The sequence below is a fragment of the Akebia trifoliata genome, chromosome 16, assembly GCF_017979445.1.
Source record: "Akebia trifoliata isolate Shusen 1 chromosome 16, ASM1797944v1, whole genome shotgun sequence".
NCBI classification, from domain to species: Eukaryota; Viridiplantae; Streptophyta; class Magnoliopsida; order Ranunculales; family Lardizabalaceae; genus Akebia; species Akebia trifoliata.
Genome location: NC_141390.1, coordinates 27,998,816 through 28,021,872, shown reverse-complemented (window position 1 = coordinate 28,021,872; position 23,057 = coordinate 27,998,816). Strand labels below are relative to the sequence as shown.

At 34.1% G+C, this 23,057-nt stretch overlaps 2 protein-coding genes across 3 annotated transcripts; both read left to right on the top strand.

Moving 5' to 3' along the window:
- LOC147383233 (3-dehydrosphinganine reductase TSC10A-like) lies at window positions 1–4,886 on the top strand. Its single transcript, XM_086428659.1, has 4 exons — window positions 1–579; window positions 1,528–1,675; window positions 2,886–3,176; window positions 4,592–4,886. Exons 1-4 carry the CDS (start codon window positions 46–48, stop codon window positions 4,597–4,599), a joined length of 981 nt encoding a protein of 326 aa, XP_086284785.1. The 5' UTR covers window positions 1–45; the 3' UTR covers window positions 4,600–4,886.
- Window positions 4,887–9,010: 4,124 nt separating this feature from the next.
- PRXIIF (peroxiredoxin IIF) lies at window positions 9,011–16,428 on the top strand. Of its 2 annotated transcripts, none has more exons than XM_086428531.1 (5): window positions 9,011–9,352; window positions 9,428–9,457; window positions 10,080–10,238; window positions 15,088–15,182; window positions 16,156–16,428. In XM_086428531.1, exons 1-5 carry the CDS (start codon window positions 9,140–9,142, stop codon window positions 16,193–16,195), a joined length of 537 nt encoding a protein of 178 aa, XP_086284657.1. In that variant the 5' UTR covers window positions 9,011–9,139; the 3' UTR covers window positions 16,196–16,428. The 2 variants fall into 2 exon arrangements, with proteins under 2 accessions (XP_086284657.1, XP_086284656.1); XM_086428530.1 differs by having other exon boundaries at window positions 9,014–9,352; window positions 16,176–16,428.
- The last annotated feature ends 6,629 nt before the right edge of the window (window positions 16,429–23,057 follow it).

Below are 23,057 nucleotides of genomic sequence, written 5' to 3'. Positions count from 1 at the left end.
TTTACCTCTGTTTCGACTTTCGATACAATCTCTCGAGCTCCATTAATGGCTGCCACCAATCTTCTCTTTCTCCTCCTCATCCTTCTCCTTCCTCTTACTCTACTCCTCCTTCTAACCCTAATCGTTCGCCCTAGATCCGTCAAGATCCCAATCAAAGGTCGCCACGTGTTCATCACTGGTGGATCAAGCGGAATCGGCCTTGCCCTAGCCCATCAATCCGCATCACAAGGCGCACGTGTCTCCATCCTCGCTCGAAATCCAGAAAAGCTCGAAGAAACTCGGAACTCCATTCGCCTCTCTACAGGCATCGATGTTGCTGTCTTCAGCGCAGATGTTCGAGACTTCGAAGCTGTTCAGAGAGCTATCGATGAAGCAGGTCCCATCGATGTACTCATCTGTAATCAAGGGGTCTTTATTCCCCAAGAATTGGATTTGCAGGAATTGGAGACAATTAAGTTCATGATCGATGTGAATTTGATGGGTACTTTTCATTTGATCAAGGCCGCATTGCCTGGGATGAAGAATCGAAGGGATCGTGGACCCGCTTCAATTTCTCTCATGTCGTCGCAGGCGGGTCAGGTATATGGTACATTTGAATTCTAAAAAATTCTCTCTTTTATGGTCAAATAATTAGGATTGAGAAATGATCTTGATTTGTGTCGAATATTTTATTTTTGATAAATTTGTTAGTAACTTGGAATCTGCCATTATTGTGAAAATCAGCAATTAGTGTTTCTAAATGAGTCAATTTTGATTTGTATTGTTTATACTACTGGGTATTTAATATTTGATTCACCCAATCTGTTTCTCATTTCTTATTTTGATGTGAAATATGAGATTTGGCTATCTAACAATGACTCTCCATTTTATAAGAATTTTCCTTGTTGGATACAATGTTGAGCACGCAAAGCTAATTTTGCCATCCAATTTTGCTTAAATTTTTTTTTTTTTCCATTTGTTATTTATATTTTTTTATATTGATTTTAATATTGATCGGGCGTTTACAACAAAGATTAAAGGTCACACCAAGATGAGTGCCTTGGTACAAGTTGAAGGCTTTAAGGAGAGAAGGTTAAACGTGGATTTTGTTTGTAAGAAAGGATATGAAGACACACCTTGACAAAAGATATAGATCTGAATAGAATTGAATGGAAAAATAAAATTATAAGTTATGTTGCCAACCTGATTATTTGTAATAAGGATGTATTGGTCTATCTTGTTTGTATGGTGTGGTTGAGTGAAACTTTCCCATCAATGTCGGGCATTGACATGTGTGTGCGTGGTGGGTGGGTGGGTGGGTGTGGTCTGTCTCTGTGTGGGTGGGTGGGTGTGGGTGCGTGCGTGGGTGGGTGCATGTCCTTGTTACATAGGGTATTTGGCATTTAACTGATTTATAATTCTGAGTTTTGCATGTCTGTTACAGGTTGTAATCTGTCTGCTTTTGTCTTTCTGTGGTCTTTGGTATTGCTTGCAAACTCTTTCTTTTCCTTGTGATAGTGTGTTAGTTCTGAAACATATTTTTTATAGGTGGGCATTTATGGTTACACGGCTTATTCAGCTAGTAAATTTGGCCTTCGTGGGTTGGGAGAAGCGTTGCAACAGGAGGTTATTTCTGAAAACATACATGTGTCACTTATATTCCCTCCAGACACTGAAACCCCTGGTTTAGTGGAAGGTTTAAAATCTGCTACCGATAAATCTCGTCTGTTTTTTTTTTTCCAATGCATATGCAATGAAAAAATTGATATTAGACTCCTTGAAAAAAAAAATAATAATAATTTGTTATTTGAATACCTTTCAAAGATCTTAATTATAATTCATTAGCAAATGTGAGAATCCATATGTTGGAAACTTAAATATATGCATTAAAGAGGAGCTACAATACCTATCTAGTGCATAACTCTTAGAAAGCTAATGGAAAATCTAAAGGGGTGGTCACAGTCAAAATTCATGGCCGGGAATCCGATAAAATACTAACCAAAAACTTCAGAAGCCACATATCTCAAGAAATACAAAACTAAAAAGAAGTCTCTCTTTACACAAGAAATTTATACCCCTCAAGTTTCAAAAATGATTAGACTGATTCTCAAATCATGTGGAATGTACCAAAATGCCCTTATTGATGGAAGGATCCATGGAATTTGCATAGCACTTCTTTCATATATGCAATACGATAAAAAGGAATTACTGAACCTAACCAATGGAAGGATTGTGTACAAATGGCATTGTGGTATATTGGGTATCCATGCAAGTCATGCGACCCCTCTTTTGATGGATCGGTCCTTGGAGATATCCTAGTCAAGGAACTGGCCATTTTTCTTTCTAAAAGGTACTACATCACCTACATATTCTTGCCTTGAGTTGTTTCTTGACATAACTTGTAGCATTATTAATTTTTATAATTGGCATGAATCCATCATCATCTAATCCTTGTCCCAAATCTTGTGCTGCCATTCCTTCCCATGCAAGGCCCTAGAACAACACTTGAGAACTCTTCTCAGGACTGGTTTTCTTGCTACTTGGAATGACATTGTTAACTTAGATGGTCTATTTGGATAGAAGGCCCTCTCTATTAATCTTAGCAATTTGTATGCATCCCTTGTCCACATCACACTCATATCTGACGAGGCTACATGTATTTTATCATTCAACACTGTTCCCAAGTATATCATGTCACTAAATATAAATTACAATTCAATAGTGTGCAATTTACTTGTTATATAACTAAATGTGAGGTAAGTTGGCCAGTTTTGGAATTGGTGTTGTGTTTTTCCAACATGCTTCAGATGCCACTGCAGATGGATTTGCCAGGAACTTCACTTGTTACTGTACTATTGCAGCTAATACTTGATTGGGTTTTACTGATTTGTGCTTACGTGTTGCAGAAAACAAGATGAGGCCAGAGCTTACCAGCATTATTGCAGCCTCTTCTGGTGCAATGAAGGCTGATGAAGTTGCCAAAATAGCTCTAAATGGCATAAAATCTGGCAAATTTACAATCCCCTGCAATTTTGAAGGTCTCCTGCTTTCTCTTGCAACTGCTGGTTTTTCCCCCCAGAGATCATCTATAATAGCATTTGTCGAGGTAGTTGCTGCTGGGATTACGCGTGCTGCTGCTCTATGCTTCCAGTGGAACTGGTATGGAAGTATTGCAAGTTGGAGTGCACAAAAGAATAGTAAGTGCCTTCAGAAAATTTAAAATAAAAATAAATGACCTCTCTAACAGAGGGCCCTATTCTGTTCTTTTTGGCTGCATCCCTTTTGTTTTTTTTTTTTCTTTTTTTAATAAACAAGTGGGTCAGTGGTTAGTGATAGGGCTGGCATTGGATCAGATTTTACCCGGTACCCAATCTGTTCCGATCTGAAAAAATAGGATTTGGATCTAAAGTTTGATTTTTCGGATCAGAAATTGCAAATCCAATAAATTTTCGGATTAGCCCCAACCCCATCTGAAAAAAATCCGGACTGAAATCAATTATACATTAAAAAAAATTGTCATACGTATTATATACTCTCTCTTCTCAGTTCTCATTCAATCTCTCACTATAGACAGATCTTTTGCCTATAAATAAAATTAAACTTGATTGGTGTCTTGATTAACATAAACTACAAAATCATAGATGTAAATTATCGGTTTTGGATTGAGTGAATGATTGTAAGTTTACAAGTAATATGTTTGGCAATGGTTTCACTATCAAATTTATTTGTCATGATGTTTCTCATCAGGTAACCGTCCCAAATCATAAACTTGGGAAGCATTATCTCTCATATGAATTTTTTTTTTTTTTTTTAAATTTTTTTATTGGTATCTCTCATATGACTTGCTTTCCCCTATTTACTTCCATGATTTTTTTTTGGGAATCCAAAAATTGGGGCTTCTCAAGGTCGGTTCTGGTCTTAACTTTTTCTACCTCGTTTGGCAACTTTGTGGGGTGCCCACATTTTATGGCTCACTTATATGATTTTTAGCCCTAAAACTGGTTGAACTCTTAGCTTTTCTGAAACATGTTCTAATATAGAACCAGTTCAAACAGGAGGAAAAAGAATCAGGGAAAGTGTTTCTCTTGTCAAAACAACAAGAAAATTTGAATTGCAATATTTTGAATTGGACTAGATCTGGGGTTGACCCCGAAAATTTGACTTTTCTAAACAGGCCTTTACAAGTATGGATGATATACTCATCTGTCCTGTGGATGTAAGATCTTGAATGATGAGTGGTAGATAACTATGTGGGTGACATGAGTACTAGAATTACTTAAAGAAAGTCGTGAATTTTATGCAAAAAATAAATAAATGTATGGTGTATTTAGTCATGTCCATCTTTTATTAGTTTTTCTTAATACGTCAACCAATTGAGCTATGGGTCCAAGCCCCTTTTACTAGGTAATCTTGTTTTGCTTTGAATTACAATATTATTCTGAAAGAAATTCCGATCTTCTAAATTATATTTGTGCCAATTATTCCCCTAGTTCCTTGTTTCACATTCAATATTTGTGTTTCATTCAATCTATACAAGAAGCCAATGTTTCAGTACTCTTCAGTTGTTGAACTTGGCTCCAACATGTTGATCCTAACGATTCCATGATTGCAGATACCTAAAGCAGCAGAAGCTTGTAAATGGTGGCTGAAGCCTACATACACCACTTTCGTGGACCAGTATATGTTTGGACTTGTATGAATCAGTTTCGTGATTACCAATCCACAACCCTCCTTTTTTGGTAAATCCTTCTGCTTCCTTTTGTTAGTATTTTGTTCTGGATAGTGCAACTGTTGCGTAGGTTTTATATCTTAGCCTCTTTTTGTATCGTTGGTACGAATGTTTTGGTGTACTTAATTGAATTGGGAAACCGAAATCTTTCCATGGATAAACTTCTTTAGCTTTCTCATTGCAAGATCAAGCTACTTGTGCTCTTTAAGCTTTGATATTGTGGGTTTTCATGCATTTATTTATTAATTTGCTAAGTAAAGTCAATCCAAATCTTTGGAATAAGGCTGTTGTTGTTCTGCAAGAAAAGCAAGCTGGTGCTGGATTTTTCTTTTCCATCCTGTTTGCCTCCCCAAATCTTTGGAAAGTGGCTTTTTAAGTTCAGGTCTGTTTGGGGGACAACATTGGTATATGATTTGTCGTATATGACTTGAAAGATTCAGTTTGGGCTTCTTTTTTGTGAGGATAGTCACTATGGTGAGGAGATCATTCTCACAAAAAATCAGCCCAATTTGAAACTTTTAACCCCACTTTTGATAGGGTTAGAAGTTTCAGATTGGACTGGTTTTTAGTGAGGATGATCTACTCATCATAGAGATCATCCTCACAAAAGAACCAGCACAATTCGAAACTTTTAAGCCATATAAGACAAATTTTGTTTCCCAATGTTGTCTCCCTCGTGCCATGCTTTATGTTTACACTTGCTCTCCATTATTTTCATCAAAAAAAAAGAAATCAGTGAAATATAATGCCTACTCTTATTGCATTATATAAGGATTAGGGTTGCAACTCAGGCTGGATCGGCCAGGTTCATCATCAACCCGCGCCCAAGCCACACTCGACAAAGACCAACTTGTGCCCGTGCCCAATCAAACCTTGGGAATGAAATTCTCAACCCAAGTCGAGTTGGCTGATTCCCCATTAATATTAGACAATTTAATAACCATAATGACTCATAAAGATAAGTGGTGTGTAAAAAAAAAAAAATTACAATTATTTGTCCTAAAAATATTTTTCAAAGTTCACATACATGAAATTATCAACAAATGTTAGGAAAAATATACGATGATTAATTAAAATTTTAAATGTGAACTATGAATGAGAAAAAAATAAAGATATTTAAAAAAAAAAATTAAATTATATATATATATATATAGGGTCCCGTTCGCCACCCTTAGTTTTACCACACACTTTAACAAACGCGTTTTGTCTTACATGGGTTAGAAGTTTCGGAATGAGCTGATTTTTGGTGAGGATGATCTCTATGGTGAGGAGATCATCCTCACCAAAAATCAGCTCATTCCAAAACTTCTAACCCCATCAAAATTGATTTACAAAAAATGGACGGTCCACGATTTTTCAACGTTTAAACATGGGGCTAAACATTTCGGAATGGGCTGATTTTTGGGGAGGATGATCTTCTAATCATAGAGATCATCCTCACCAAAAATCAGCTCATTCCAAAACTTCTAACCCATGTAGGACAAAAAACGTTTGTTAAAGTGTGTGGTAAAACTTAGGGTGCTGAACATTTCCCTATATATATATATATATATATATATATATATATATGGGTCAGGTTCAAAGGACAATCATTTCTACACACATATAGACAACGAGTTTTGTCTTATATGGGCAAAAATGTTTGGAATGGACTGATTTTTTGTGAGGATGATCTCTGTGATGAGGGGATCATCCTGGCAAAAAATCATCCCATTCCAAAACTTGTAACCCCATTAAAATTGATTTACAAAAATTGAACGGTCTATAATTTTTCAACAAAAATTGGACGGTCTAGAAGTTTCATAATGAGCTGATTTTTGGCAAGGATGATCTCCTCATTACAGAGATCATCCTCACAAAAAATCAGTCAATTCCAAACATTTTTGCCCATATAAGACAAAACACGTTGTCTATATGTGTGTAGAAATGGTTGTCCTTTGAACCTGACCCTATATATATATATATATATATATATATATATATGTATATTTTCCCAAACCTAACCCACGGCCAGGTTCAGGTTCAGGTTCGGCCCATTGAAGTTGCAGCCCTAATGAAGATTAGAGATAATAATTTTATAATTCATATAAAATATTTATTAAGGGACTATCATGGTTTTATTGCAATAAAGTAAGAAATAGTCTGATGTGATAGTTTGTAATAAAGTGACATTATAGTTTTGTAAATTTAGGCAATTTCGAAAATAATTGATTGGTACGTCCTCAGATTACCTCTCATCACAAATCTCACCAACTCTCTCATGTATCTATGCCCCTCTTTTTGTGGCCTTAACAATCTCTTGTTTCTTTCTCATAATTGAGAAGAAACCATTCTCCTGTTGTGTATGAAAATGTTGGGACAAGAAGTTATTATTATTATTATTTAGTTTTTGAAAAATATGACTTTTAGACCTTTTGAGTATTTTTCCTAAAATTCAATTTTATTTTGGGTAAATTACTGAAAGAGGGTAAAATATTTTCATATTTACAAAAAAATAAAATAATAATAATAAATAAATACATAAATTAAATTGTCAAAAACGAATTAAGTCATTGAGCAATCCAACATTTTAGTAATTCGCTGGACCATCCAACATTTTAAATAGAGGCTAAATTGTTAGGGGGTGTTAAGGCAAGTTATTAAAACACTGGACAATCCAACATTTTAATCATTTGAAGGGTATTTTTGGTAAATTTGTGTATGTTAGGTAAACCATTGGATAGTTCAGTGAGTTACTAGAAAGTTGGACTGTCCAGAGCGACTTAATTCGTTTTTGATAATTTAAATAAAAATAAATATTTTTTTATAAAATATTAAAATATTTAACCCTCGTTTAGTTATTTTCCTTTTTAGTTTTATCTAAAGTGATTTTTTTTGCCTTAGGAGTTAAAATGGAATCCCACCTAGGGGTGTTAATGGGTACCTATTTCACAACATGATAAAAGGTCATATTTAATGGTCCAAGGTCGTCAAATTTCATAAAATTCGATGGATCAAAGTGTTAAAATTTTATTTTCAATGGGTCAAAATCGACAAATTAATGAAGAATGGGAGAAGTTCGATTGTTTTAAGCTGTCGAATTGGGAAACATAAAAAATTTTGTCAATCATGGGCCATTGAAATTCGAGGCCCATCGAACTTTCCTATCAAAATTTTCAATTTTCAGGTAATGTTTAACTAAAACGGAAGTGGAACCAAAACCGATTCTGATTTCTTTTTTATTGGAATCGATTAAGGTTAAGTTTAAAATGGAACCAAACCGATAGAAATAGGAGCCGTTAGCTTCTATCTGAAAGGTACCCAGAACCAATTTATTTTATCATTTATTTTCATACTATATATAGATAATTTAATATATTCTTTTATTTTAAAATTAATGCATTTTATATAAAGTTATTCAAACACATTAATATTGACTCAATGAGTTTTAAAAGGAATTCTTTTATTTATTTATTCTTTCTCTGGGGATAATCAAATGTTAGAATTTATTTTCTCAATAATCATTTTTTAAAGAATCAAACAAAAGCTATATATGTCATTATCCAAGATATGTCAGCTTTTATTTTGTTTCAACAACCATGGTTATAAATAAAAAGGGCTTAGGATCCCTTTTCACAAGTCCAAGGATCCTGCCCCAACTTTGATCTATAAATTGAAAAATTAGATTTCTAATTATTGGATTTGAACATTTTTCATAAATGATCACAAAAAGCGTTGATTTTTATTTTATTTTATTTTATTTTTTGAAATCAGAAAGTTTAAATTCAAAACCAATTTTTTTTATAAGTCGTGATTTTCTAACTCGAAAATTTTTCACTATCCGTATGCGGGTGACATGGCAAGGAAACAAATCATAGATCTTTTTCCTTGGGATACACAAGGAAAATGATCAACGATTATGTGCCCTTGCCATGTCAACCATAGATCGAATGAAAATTTTTGAATCAGAAAATCATTAGTATTTTTTTTTTTTAATCTTAAAATTTTGAATTTGGGTTTTTTTTTTAAATGAATAATATATCGAAATCAAAATTTAGACATAAATTATGTACGTTTTGGGAAAAATCCCTTTATTATTTTTTAAGATTTCTATTTTGGGATTTATTATTTTGTATGAACCTAGTCAGAATTGTAAACAACTAATGAAATTGTTTGAACGAGTTTATGGTGTTTTGTAATGGTGAGGGTATAATTTGAGGCCAACGTTTGTACTGTTTGAAGAGTGTGTTTTAAATCTGTAATGAGTAAAATTTTGGGTGCCAATAGAAGTCTTAAAAATGCTCTTTCGACCTCCCCGACGTTGCACACAAAGGAAACCGATAGTAGGGTACCTATCCAACTTCCTGTAGTACAGAGACTGTAAAATTAGACAAGAAAATCAGAAACAGAGGACTAAAGTAGACAGACTAGAACAGAGCGAGAGGTTTAACAATGGCGTCTGCGATGTTTAAGCGATCAAGCTTCTCTGCAATGAAGCCTGTGATGGGTGGCCTTCGAATTGTTGTTTCAAGGGCTTTCGCGTCGATTTCAGTCGGGACTGATTTGGTGTCTGCAGCCCCAGATGTCTCCCTTCAGAAGGCTCGATCCTGGGACGAAGGCGTCTCCTCCAAATTCTCTACAACTCCTATTAAAGACATCTTCAAGGTTCTCTCTCTCTCTCTATCTCTCGTTTCTAATCTTTACTTTTCTGTTGTTGATTCTGTAATTTTGATTTTGCAGGACAAGAAAGTTGTCATTTTTGGGCTCCCTGTAAGTTTATTACCCTCTCCTTGATTACCCACATTTTTTTTTGGTTCTAATGATTGTTTTTTGTTTTTATTTGATTTAATTCATTGTTCTTGTTAATGGGTATCTGTTGATTTATGTCAATATCAACTAATGTTATAATTGAGAATTTAAGGAGTCCTTAATGTTTTGTCTTTGTTTTGTTGTTTTTTTTTTTTTTTTTTCTAATTGGATGTAATTCTGTTGATTGTTTTCTTTCTCAAATTTTCAGTGTTTTCATAAGGTCTCCTTGATTACCCACATTTGTTTTTTTTTTTTTTTTTGGTTCTAATGTTTGTTTCTTGTTTTTATTTGATTTAATTCATTGCTCTTGTTGATGCGTATCTGTTGATTTATGTCAATATCAACTAATGTTATAATTGAGAATTTAAGGAGTCATTAATGTTTTGTCTTTGTTTTTTAATTGGATGTAATTCAGTTTCTCAAATTTTCAATGTTTTCATAAGGTCTTCTTATTTTTATTTTTTTATTATTCATGAAGAAAAAGGCCTTATTTTTTGTTGACCCATTAAGCAAAGTTGTTGATGATTGTTTTGTTTCTTTGTGTAATTTTATTTTATGTATGTTCGCATTTGTCATTTTACAGGGTGCATACACTGGTGTTTGTTCAGCACAACATGTACCAAGTTACAAGAATAATATTGATAAATTCAAAGCCAAAGGTATCGATTCTGTAATTTGTGTAGCTGTGAATGATCCATATACTTTGAATGGATGGGCAGAGAAACTTCAAGCTAAAGAGGCTGTAAGTTGTTCTCTTTTACTTTTACTTCACCTTTTGGCCTTCTTTTGTCCTGGCTTTAATCCGCTGTCTCCACATTTGTTGAATATGTTTTCATCTGATGTTTGCTTTCTTGTCTTGAATTTGTCCACACCACCCCCCCCACTCATATCTATTTATATCATAAAATCCCTTGTCTGCTTAGCAAAGAAAAGAAAAGAATAGAGGTGTGCTAAGAATGGGAGTGCCTTATTTATTTATTCCATTTTTTTTTGCACTTTTAGTTGTATATGGCGCATAACCTCACCCAGTCCAACCCAATATACAAAGACATGAAATCTCAATTCTGCCGTTGAGATTGAGTTGGCCTTCTTATCGATATGATAGATTGTGGTGACACAGTGGCTGCTTGGCTGGTATACCCTCCCTCCTTTCTAGATCTGTAGTTGTCTGAGGAAAAGAAAGGGCCGTAGAGGCCAACTTGTCTAAAGCAAAATGCGAGTTGTGGGGGTCAGACGGCTCGAATAGTACAAGTGTCTAAACGTGCCAAAAACGGCTTTAGAAGGGTGTGGCACTTGCCCGTGCAAAGATGGAATGATAAACCTTTCTTATCTTTTGTTACATTTTTATCCGTATGTATACCCAATGCCCCATGGAGTTGCACTAACACTTTGTTTGGATTGAGAGAAGAGAAACTCAATTTCTCTCCACCATATTTAGATTGTCAGGAGAGAAATTGTGACAACTTTGAAATTTTAAAATATCTTAAAAAAGATCTAGGGGGCAGAGTTGGAATTATAAAATATTAAAAGGGTTTCTTTCCATTTCTCTCCACTTTTGGAGAGAGAGAAAACTCACCATTTTTTTTTCTCCTCTCTCCTCTCCCCCACTGAACAATCCAAACAAGAGAAATTGAAAGAAACTCATTTAGTTTCTCTTCTCTCAATCCTAACACAGCATAAGTGATCCTCTTGATGTAGGACAGATTCATATAAGTATGTACACCAAAGAAAAACTGGAAAATAAAATGGAAAAAAATAAGAACTAGATGGGACAAATGGATTTATGTATGGCAAATAATCCTTGTAAGAAGAAAATTGGAGGGTTCCTAGTTGAGGAAAGCTTCATAAAACCCTTAGGAGGAAGTCATGATTTTGGAAAGCTCCCACATCTATAAGTCAATAATGTTAAAACTTAAAGAGTGTAGGAAAAACTTTAAGGCTTAAATATAGTTTTGGCCTAAGCAAACCTTACCTTGCTTTACCTAGGATCATGATCCAAAAAAGGAGATTGGTCTAACATTGGACTTGTCAAGGATTAACCAAGTTCAAGGAGAAATTGGTTCAGATGGATATCAATATGAATAAGAAGCATGGGACTAGAGCTTGCAATAAATAGGTTGAGAATTCACAAGACATGTTGAGAAAGAGGTGAATTTAAGGGTACAACTTAGATTGGGCCCAACCTAAAACCTATTGGTCCAGCCCAACGGTTGGTTAGGAGTGCATTTGGGTTGGGAAGGTAGTACTTGACCCAAATTCAGGTTGGAGGAGTGGACGTGGCTGGCTCGTACACAATGGATAGAATGGAGATGTCAACCTGAAGCACTACTACCCTGTTGGGAAATCTATTTGTTGGGTTGAACCCACTAACTCGGAAGGATACACATGAACTACCCAACCAAGTTCCATTTTATGCCTCACCAACCATCTTTTGCCCTAAGTCATCGTGCTAATTTGAACATGGTAGTGTCTAATGCTCGTTTCATGCTTTGATTCTAGAATTCTCCATAGAGTGGGGAATTCAGTGGGTTCTTCAAAAAGCAATAGAAATCTTTGTCTTTGCTTTTGGTTTTTATTTTTTTTCCTTTTCTTTATTTTTCTCTAGTTTTCATGATTCCAAACCTTACAATTGGTGGATCACCCTTAGGATGGCATGTTTGAAATTTTCATTAATTGGTCAATCCTAATCATCCTTCGAATATCTATGTTTCAATGAGTTGGGAGTCCAATTGGGGAGGGTATCTATGTTTCAATGGTAATAAGTGCCTAATGTTGGGTTTCACCTTTCCACTTTTAGGTCGAACTCAAGGTTGATTGGCCATGGGTTGAGTTGTCTGAAATTATGATCTCGTCACTTTATTTACATCCATTGTTTTTTTGTTCAATAGGTTTTTAAATGCTTATCTTTTGGCATATTGGAAAGTTTATTCAATTAGCTTTTCAACGTGACTAATTACACAATTTGGACTTGGATGGAGCAAGTTATGATCAAATATATAAGCTGTAGTTATAAGGTGGAATTATTAGTTTTAGAAAGATCTCAATGTCTTAGGACCCATTTTAGTTATAGAAGAAAAGTTTGAATTAGGAAATTAATATTTATTTGTTTGATTTGAATTATAAGGTGGTTAAATTGCTTTTACGTGTGAGTCTTTTGCAATGCAATATTAGTAGTTTTTGATGGGTGATCATCAGCCTCACCCGATAGCTGATCTTAGGATTTATTATGTTTTAGGAATTTTCATTTGGATTTTTTTATTTTTTTCTAACTAGATAGAGTGGACTTCTCTTTACCTATGAGTTGAATTTCCTTTTCTTGCTATCGATCTTTGCTTAAGTTATTGTTTGGGAGTCTTTTGCAATAATGAATAGTTTTCAGCAAACAAAAGCTCATGGTCCCGTATCTTGACTACTTGATTTTGAGATGGTACATTATTTCATGATCGTTCTCTTCAGCATGACTTTGAAAGTTTATGCTGCTCCTATTGTGTGGCTTCAATACCAAGATCTCTATCTTGAATGCAAAGCTCCTGTTTTGGGTCCTTAGATCTCAATGATTACAAAGAAAAACCATATTTGGTTCATTGGGTCTCCATCCAAAAGGAATTGGACTTTCGTTTGTTAACTTTTTTGTAGGTGGGAGGCAATTATTAAAGGATACTTGTAATCTTATAAAAAGTTTGTGGATTCAATGTTTTGGGGGTGATGGTTTTATTCTCTCAAATCCTATCTATCCTTGTATAATGGGGATCTCTAATCCCCCCCCTTTTTTTTCTAATATAACTCTTAAAAAATGAAAAAAAGAAAAGAAATTGTCTTAGTTGTTGTTGATACTACAGAGCAAATACTATGTGCTTGACGCTTGGGAAAATTTCTGAACTTCCATGCTACATAACTAGACAACTGTCCACAAATCCGATAGGTTGGCACATCTCTAGAATTTCTCGCACATGCAGATGATTCTTATAAAGAGTTGTAGTTCAATTTAGAGAGAACGTATTTCGATAAGCATCAACATTAAACAATATGTAAATAATAACTGAAAATAAAATATTTTTAATTGAGACGTGTTTTAAAGTATGCCAGCATGTATTTGACACTTAAATATGATACAGTGTCTGACATGGCATATTCTTCAAAGTAGTCTGTCTTTGTTTCATGGCGTCCATATATTAGACTCTCCTCTGTATTAACTACAGACAGAAATTGGCAATCTGTTGATCCAAAATGCCAGAAAAATGGTTAGGAACTCTAAACATGTGTAAGTTTTGGGTTTTCGCCCGAGGTGTGGTTCTGCACTTTGGTTGAAGACAAGGTATGCCAAATGGAATGCAGGTCTCATACTCATCATTTCATAATTTGGCTTTCCTATGTTTAAGCATTTTTTTTATTAGTTTAATTTAATTAAGAAAAAGGAGGTCAGAAGACCTGCCTAAGAACTAAATTTACAACAAAACTACCTTGGGACTGAGCATGTAATGTCCCATTTGAACAAAAAGTACACCATTAAAGTCGTCGAACACCTTATACCAATGGAACAATAGACCTAATGGTTGTCTCTTATAGTGTTTGCTCCTTCCCTTCAAATATTCTTCTGTTCCTTTTCCTTCCATAACCCCTCACAAATTGTGAAGGGTAATAGTGCCTGCATGGTTCTCTCTCTATTCAAGAAAGAATTTATTTTCCATCTTTCAAATAATGATAGGATGAACTTAGGAAACACCCAATGAGTATCGAACAACAATAGGAATGCAACTATATGTCTCCCTAATAAAAGTGCAATGTATCAACAAATGATCTACAGATTCCCCATTAGCTCTACAAAGGAAAAATTGGGCATAGAGATTCCTTGGTTGACTAGATGGTCGAGGTGAGCATTTTAACCAAAGCTCCTATTAAAATGAAAAAAAAAACATACCTGTGATGGAACTTTGTGACCCAAGATTACAGTTGTACTAGTTGAAACAATTTTACAGGGTAAGCTAATGTTACCTTTGCTTGTTGCGGGAAGATATCCCTTCAAGCTTCCCCACCTGCCTTTGCTTGTTGACACTCCCATCTATTAGGAAGTTAATGTAATTGCATGTGTGTTGCCCTTGTGGTAACAAGTGGAGATGATGTCAAGTGTGGTACGTATTTCCATTTTGTAATGATGTTTCTTTGCATCCTTGTAATGGACATTTCTATTGGACTTAGGAAAAAGAGAAAGCAGTGTGAATCTGCAAAATTCCTCATTTGGAAATTTTCCCTTCCCCATATGTGCTAATGTGCATAGATACTTACCTTTAATTAGAAGACTATTGGCACATTGAAACAAGTGGAAATAGAAAGAACCTAAGAAATGAGCAAAAAAGGTGGTCAATCTTGAAAAAGCTTATCTTATCCCATTTTAGTTCAATACATTGTATCCTATGAACTTCGAATCGATGTAATTTTTTTTACATTCGCCGATAATATGTAGAGATTTAATTATATACGTATGGTAATGGATTTGTTGTTATGTCTCTCTTTATAAAACTAGAGATGACGGCAACAACTTAGTTGAAGCAAGTATTGTTATTTATTGACCAATTTTTGGTTGTTTATGCTAGATTGAATTTTATGGAGACTTTGATGGGAGCTTCCACAAGAGCTTGGACCTGGGAAAAGATCTCTCTGCTGCTTTGCTTGGACCTCGTTCTCAGAGGTGTGCACTTACTACTCTGTCACACTCTATCAGCATTGTCTAGATGTATTCTTCTCATACATTATTCAGACATGGAAAGGGCATTCATTCTTGTACAAAGAGACGAAATGGACAAGGGCTCAAGTATTCTCTCACTCGAGAGAATCAGTCCCAATTCCTATGTGTATACATCAGACTTAAAACCATGTTTGAATGCGTAAGGTAGGCAAAAAATTTCAGATTTATTCTGAGTTGAGAAACACCATTTGAGTCTGAAAAGGTGACATTTATTCATGACTTTTCATATTTCACAGAGAATGACTTGAGCCCAGTTGAACCATAGTAATAAAAAAAACTCTTCTCTTTTTTTTTTTCTTTTTTTGAAAAAGTCTCGGTTAATATGCGTTTTATACCTCTTATGATTAAAACAATGAAAAAAACTCCACTTTTTCAAAAATAAAAAACGTTTTTTTACATTTTAAATACGATTTTTCAAAAATAAAATAAAATAATACGAACCTATTCTTTTGTAAGCCTATGGTTAATTTCTATGGCCTTATGCTGGTTGTAATTTAGTTCATAAATGTAGTTTAATTTGGGATTTTATTATAATGTCTTGATGTTATAATTTTTTTTTTAAATTCAATAGTGAGTTATTTTGCTCATAGAATACATTGATGGTTAGATTTAGTTTCATCATAAAATTTATAATTATGTGTGAAAACATGTTATAATCCATTGATATTGAATAGTAGTTTTTTTTCTCTAAAAAAAATATCGAAAACTTTGAATAAATGTCTAATATTATATATATTATTTTAATATTTTTAATTTATATTTATCATTTTTTCCCTGTTTTATTATCGTTTCTTTCCCATTTTTTCCAAAGTTTTCCCATACCGTTTGAAACCTGTTTTCCGGCTTGGTGACTATGAGTTGAACCCTTACAACTCAATTGAGTTTTTTTTTATGATAATAACGTCTCCTATTTAAGTTTTTCGTGTTGTTGCATAGATGGTCAGCATATGTGGTAGATGGGAACGTCAAGATTTTGAACGTGGAGAAAGCCCCATCTGATTTCGAAGTTTCTGGTGGAGAGGTAATTCTGGGTCAGATCTGAGCCCATTTTGTTTTCGAATCCATGAATGACTTGTTAGAGTAAATAAAGATATTTGATGGGGACATGTTAATGTGTCTTTAGTTGTGTTTCTTTCATATTGTCCTACAAGACCAGACCTTTAAATAATCAAAACTATCTTCTTCCCCATTGCCTTTGTGAGGTCCACATTGATCACATTTATGATCTTGGTAGGTAAACATTAGAATAACTAGTATAGAGTTTGTTGGAAAACTACATGTCTTTCCTTCTCTGTGCAAATCAATGAAAATTTACGACGTAGAAATAAAATTCAGAATTATACAAAGTGGAATTTAATTACCACAACCAAGTCACACTTTCGCTGTGTGAATAATGAAATTATAAAATTTCTCTCTAGAAAAAATTAGACGATATTGGTATCGAGACAACTACTATTGATTGCAATATGAATATATACCTTCACCTCTCTCTTGTGTGTGTAGGGCTGCAGCCTGGGTGGGCTGGCCCGGGCTCAACCAGATTGATGGGTGAGTCTGGGCTGGTTTTGTAGAAGATGACTTAAGTCTAGGTTTGAACGTCTCAACCTGATTTCAATTCGGATTGAGGGTATAAGGAACCCGACTCAATCTGAACCCGATGCTATATTATAATAAATAAATATTTTTATACTAATTATAGATTTTTTTTATTTAACTTTTTTATTCCAACTTATTATGACTTTTATTTAGTTTAGTATGGTTTGTCTAAATTTATCTCAACGATGGATTTGAAGGTTGTACGCGAAATTTTTTACAAATTTTTATTTTTAATTTTTTTATGTAGTATATCTTTTTATAAAAATATAACATAAGAAATTATTTGCTAATCAAAATAAAATTAGGGTTATTCAATGAGGCCAACTTGACCAAACAGCCCAAAATTACCTTAACTCAAACTAATTCAAATTCAACCCGATTTTAAAAGATCAAACTCCGGTTAGTGAACTTAGGTCCAATGGTCGGGTTGAGTAGACTTGAGAGGAAGAAGAAAACCCTTTCTTACTGATTCATTAATGTTGAAATGACATGGATGGATAGAGAAAGGCATTTACTCTCACAAACAACCAATCCACCCACTTCATGATGAGGAAAGAAACCTAACATGGTGAAAATTCTGAAAGAAAAGTGTCGAGCATGCAATAGGTGCAACTTAGGGCTTAAAATGTGTCGGATTTTATTCAAAATCTGAGTGATTCGAATTTGATTTTTAGCGGATTTGGTTTTTTCAAGCATATCCAAATTAAAATATAGATTGATGTCCTTTGACCCGAGTCAGATATGGACCCATCCCTATATCTGTCTATATTTGAATAATATATTTTTTGTATATTATATGTTATATTTTTGTATTTTTTTAATCTATCATTTATCAACAAATGAGTATTAGATGTAATGGTCAAAATTTCTTTTCAAAAGGGGAGAGGTCTTGAGATCAAATCATATTTAAGTCATATTTTTTAATAAATTATTTTGTAATTGTTTGAAATTATCCGACTCGACCGACCTAAATCAATTAATTTGGTCAAATTCGATCTGGATATGAGTTTAATGAAAGTAAAAAAAAAAATGTGATATGGCTGAAGTTAGTAAGATCTAAATCGAATCTGGATTCAAACCCAAATTAAAAATCCGAATATGGATATGGGTAGACACATATCCATCCCGAAGCTAACCCGTTTAAGCCCTAGTGCAACCATAACCTGAATCAATTAATTTGGCTAAATTCACTCCGGATATGAGTTTAATGAAAGTAAAAAAAATCGGATATGGCTTAAGTTAGTAAGATATGAGTCGAATCTGGATTCAGACCCAAATTAAAAATCCGAATATGAATCCGAATATGGATACGGGTAGATACATATCCATCCCAAACCTAAGCCGTTTAAGCCCTAGTGCAACCATATCTACCATTAATAGGTTCTCCATTTAATGGGGGAGTTGGAAAAACATCCTCATCACACTCATAGAGTTCATTAGTGCAACCATATCTACCATTAATAGGTTCTCCATATACTGGGGGAGTTGGAAAAACATCCTCATCACACCCATAGAGGTTACTATCATCACTCCTATTCAAGCCAGTATGTATGTTAATCGAATGGTCATGATTGTTCGATGGTGTTGATTTTTTTTTTATATAAGAGATATTTCTAGAAACCCATCAATAAGACTTTTGAGTGATTGGATGATTTAAGTCTAACTATCAATTGACATTTTTTTCTTTAAAGAGTCTGAATAAATTGACGTGGTTGATGTGTCGTGTGCACGTACCATAACCACATATCTTTTTCTTCAGGATACACAAGAGAAAAAAAAAATGAGTCGTGATATTTTGACTATCCCACAAGACACACTCAATCGACTCTCCTGACATGACAAGTCCGATAATGTAGATATGTACACCTCAGGATACATAGTTCTCTCGAGATACACATTTTTATGGGGAAGTATAGTTTTGTATCCCAAGGCATGCAGATCAACAGTTTTCAAACTTGTCACGTCAAGCAAATCGATTGAGTGCGCCATGTGGATAGTTCGATTATCACGATTCGAAAAGAAAAAAAAAAAAAGTGTGGTTTTGTGCACATGCCACATCAGCTTATCGGAAGAAAAAAACTATTTTATATTTTTAAAATGTAGGAACCACTTATCTTCTAAAAAGGATTCTTGGATTGCCCATCTTATCTGTGGGCCCCACCATATTGTTTATCGAGTTCTGAGCCAATCCTATGATGTAAAAAAAAAAAAAAAAAAAAACGAGGTTCCATTGATATTATTATTATTATTATTATTATTGTGAGCCCATCTTATCTGTGGGCCTGTGATCCATCTTATGTTATTATTATTATTTAATTAGTTGAAACATTGACTGGTGGGTGTAAGTTGTTTGAAAAGGAAAACGAAGCCAAAAGAATCAAGTACCAAGGCAGGCATTATTTTATGTAAAGGAGGGCAAAATGAGTCCACCATGTCCTCTTACCGCACCCACTTAAGTTTTTTTTTTTCTTTCTTTCTTTCTTTTTAAGGGGAAGTTATATTTTTACCCTTCTCCATGCACTTACCATTTTTCGATCAATCAAAAAATCTGAACCATCTTCTCTATTCATTCTCCCCATCTTCTTCACCATCTACCTCTCTCTCTCTTTCTTAATCTTTTGGTACCTTTTCATATTCATCTTACTTTAAGTTTTTGAGAGGTTGAATCAAGGGAGATTAGGCTTTAGATTTTTTTTTTTCAAGTTAATTTATTTTTTTTACATATTTAGATTTAATCATCAAGGAATATGGAAAAATCACTATCAAAACTTCAAAATAACAGTTTTGATTTGAAAAACTCGAAGATTTTTTGACAGTTTTGGTAATAGGCTCAAACTGAACTTGTTTTAGCAAATTCGATAGGTACTTACCTAACAACAAACAAGACTTTCTAATGTTTGATAGAAAATTACGTTCGATAAAATACTTACTGAATCTTATAAAATAACTTCGGTCTGAACTTATTGAACAATATCTATCAAAAAAATTTACGAGTGCTTTGGTAAACTCTCACCGAATTGATTTTGTTATGTTCTATAAGAAGTTATGTTTAGTAGGTACCTATTGAATTTGCTAAAACATGTTCAATCTGAACCTATCGAACATAATCTATCAAAACACTTTGAGTTCTTTGATTCGAAATCATTGTTTTGAATGTTTTAATAGTGGATTTTTCATCTTCTTTGATGATTAAATACAAAAAAGTAAAATAAAAATTTTGAAATAAAAAAAAAATCGTAAAACCTAATCTCCATTGATTCAACCTCTCACAAAATCCAAACGGAGACAAATATGAAGAAAAAGATTGAGAAAAAGAGGTAGATGGTGGAAAAGAAGAGAATGGATAGAGAAGATGGGGAGATAACTGGGATTTTCATTCAATAGATAGATGGATGGTGGGTGTGTAGAGTAATTCCAATGAGGTTATTAGTGTAATTTTTTTAACTTAAGTGGGTGCAGAAGGTATATATGATGGGCACCAATAGCACGACTCAAACAAAATGGGAAATCTGAAAAATAATTTGGATGTATCGTTACAATTAATAGGAAGAGTTATCTCTCTAAACCTAGCATGGGCTGAGCCAATTGAGCTCATGCATTCCTCAGTAAAGGAATAGTAAAAAAGTGAAAGAGCCACGTGTCATGCCAGTAGGAATGGCATGGCATTGCTAAGCCCACGCCAGACGTATCAAATCCGATTATGTTGGTGTTAGAGTCTAATTGAAACCTAGGGTGCCACTCGGTTCCATATTACTCGAAACCTCCGTTTGGGATCCCTTTTCTCAATTCTTGATTAGAGTTAGTTCTAAAGGAATCGAACCCATAAGAATTAGAACCGATTTGGTTACATTTTCTAAGTACCCATCGATTCGATTTATTTTGCCATTTTTTATAGTGTAGATGGTTGATCGCTTCTCCACCTTCTAAAGTTAATCAATATTGCGTGTGGTTCTTCAAATTTTCATATAAATTATGTATTCCACTTTAAAATAGGTGATCTTTCCCAAAGTTTATTTTATTTATAAGGGTAAATATAAATTTTGAAAAAAATATTAATTTATCTTTACTAGAATAAATTTTATTATATTATTAATACGTTTTGTCGATAATGTGTTTTGATCTTGAAAAAAAAAAAATACAATGATTTATTGAAGTCATCCTCATTTGTCGTAATAAAAAAGATTCGTAAATAAAGAAAATGTATCACTCCGTATTTTATTTTTGTCTGAACCAAAATCGATGCTAACCTATGGTTTCCATTCTGATTCTACCTATTTACAATCAGAATCGAGATAAAAATATCTAATGATGTTGATTCTAGATATCTAAGGAATTGAACGAGAATCAACCCATTAACACCCTAATTGGAAACAATTGAAGATTCATCCCTCACAAATCGCAAGAATGTAAACCTTGTTGGCCATCTATAGTACATTATCATCCTCAAAAGTTACATTATTGAAATTTGGCATTGGTTTTTTTTTTTGACATTTTTTTCTTTTTGGATACAAAAATTGAAGGAAGGACGACGTATTTCCCATAATGCGATTTTGCCTTAGATATGATTGCATCACCCAGCTTAGGACCACATAAGTTAACAAGCACTGTCAACCGTCAGATCCTTCATTTACTAAGTGATGGTCCAGTAAAATCTCATGCATCCAAATCTGAATTTATTACTATAATCTAAAGGGGGTGTCCCACATATTTGATCGGACTCTCTTGTTTGCATGAGAAGAAAAACATGTGAATATGGCCCATAGGGCATTGATATATATAAATACTCGCCTGGTGTGGTATGTGTTAGATTCGTAAATCTTTTTTTCTCGAGATGTACAACTGTATATATTTATGAGATGTGCACATGTATCTCGAGGCATAAAATCTGGAAGATTAATGTTGGAGTGACCTCAGTGGGGGACATCTCACGTGGTGGCACGTTAATGCTAGTAGATGTGTTTTCTCTGAGATATGAGTAAAACGTATCTACAAATATGCGCATACCACCACGTCAATGTGTCCCTCAATGAGGTCACTCCAGCACAACTCAATCTAGAATAATCACTCGGTCAATACTTAGTTAACGTAGCGTGAACACGGAATCATAGATCTTTTTTCTTAGGATACACAATTGTACATGTGAAATATATGTAATTGTGTATCCCAAAGAAAAATCTACGGTTCTGTATCTATGTCACGTCAACCGAGTAGTGATCAAGTGAAGACTTTTAAGTTAGAAAATTAGTACTCTAAAATTTATGATTCTAGCACATGCCACGTTTGGAGAGTATTTTAAACAGGCGGGGAGTCCGATTATCACGACTTAAAAAATCATTGACAATTGAAAAGTTTCATTTTTTATATCGGTGTTGATACTCTGACTAAGGCACGTGGCGATTCAATTGACTTATCTGATGTGAGAGGTTTAAAAATCATAGATGTGCTCTCCTCGGGATATAAAATTATAATTTCTCGTTAAAAAATTATAATTTTGTATCTTGACGAGAGCAAATCTACGATTTTCGAGCCTGTCACGCCGGATAAGTCGATTGAGTATGCCACGTGGTTAAGAGAGATTATCACTACTCCTTTTATATTGAAAAGACCAGACAAAAAATCTATTTTTAAGTCTAATTTATTTTCTATATTATAATCAAATCTGTCAGATCAAAAGATTGTTTTTTGTATTATAATTGGTAGGATGGTTAGAATTTAGGGAGATAAAATTTGAAAGGGTCCAGTCCAGCTGTAAGTGAAACAAACGGATTTGATCAGATGGAGATGGGTGTACCAAAGCCAATCAAAATATCCAAAGAGTACACTTAGGATTCTTTACAATCTCTAGATTGTCATCATTAATCCCTAGGAAGCCTGTAGTTTTCATCCCCATCTTATCAGTTGGAACTTCTTATGGCAAAGTTTTGAAAAAGTAAGAAGTCAAGAAAGTAGAAATTAATTTAGACTTTTCCTTAGATCCGAAAGGAACCCAATTGGAATGGAAACTTCACTTCTACGTGTCATTATGTCATTGGTTCAGTGGACACTAAATTTGCAGATATAGACAAACTCAATTAAATAAAAAGTGGTGACTGTTACGTTAACAGTGGAGCTATGTAGCTAACAATCCAAGCCAACACCCTAGACGCAACTAACATATGTGGGAACTGTCCGGTAGAGCGACCAGTCAAAACCCTAACTCCCTCTCTCTCTCTCTGTCTCTCT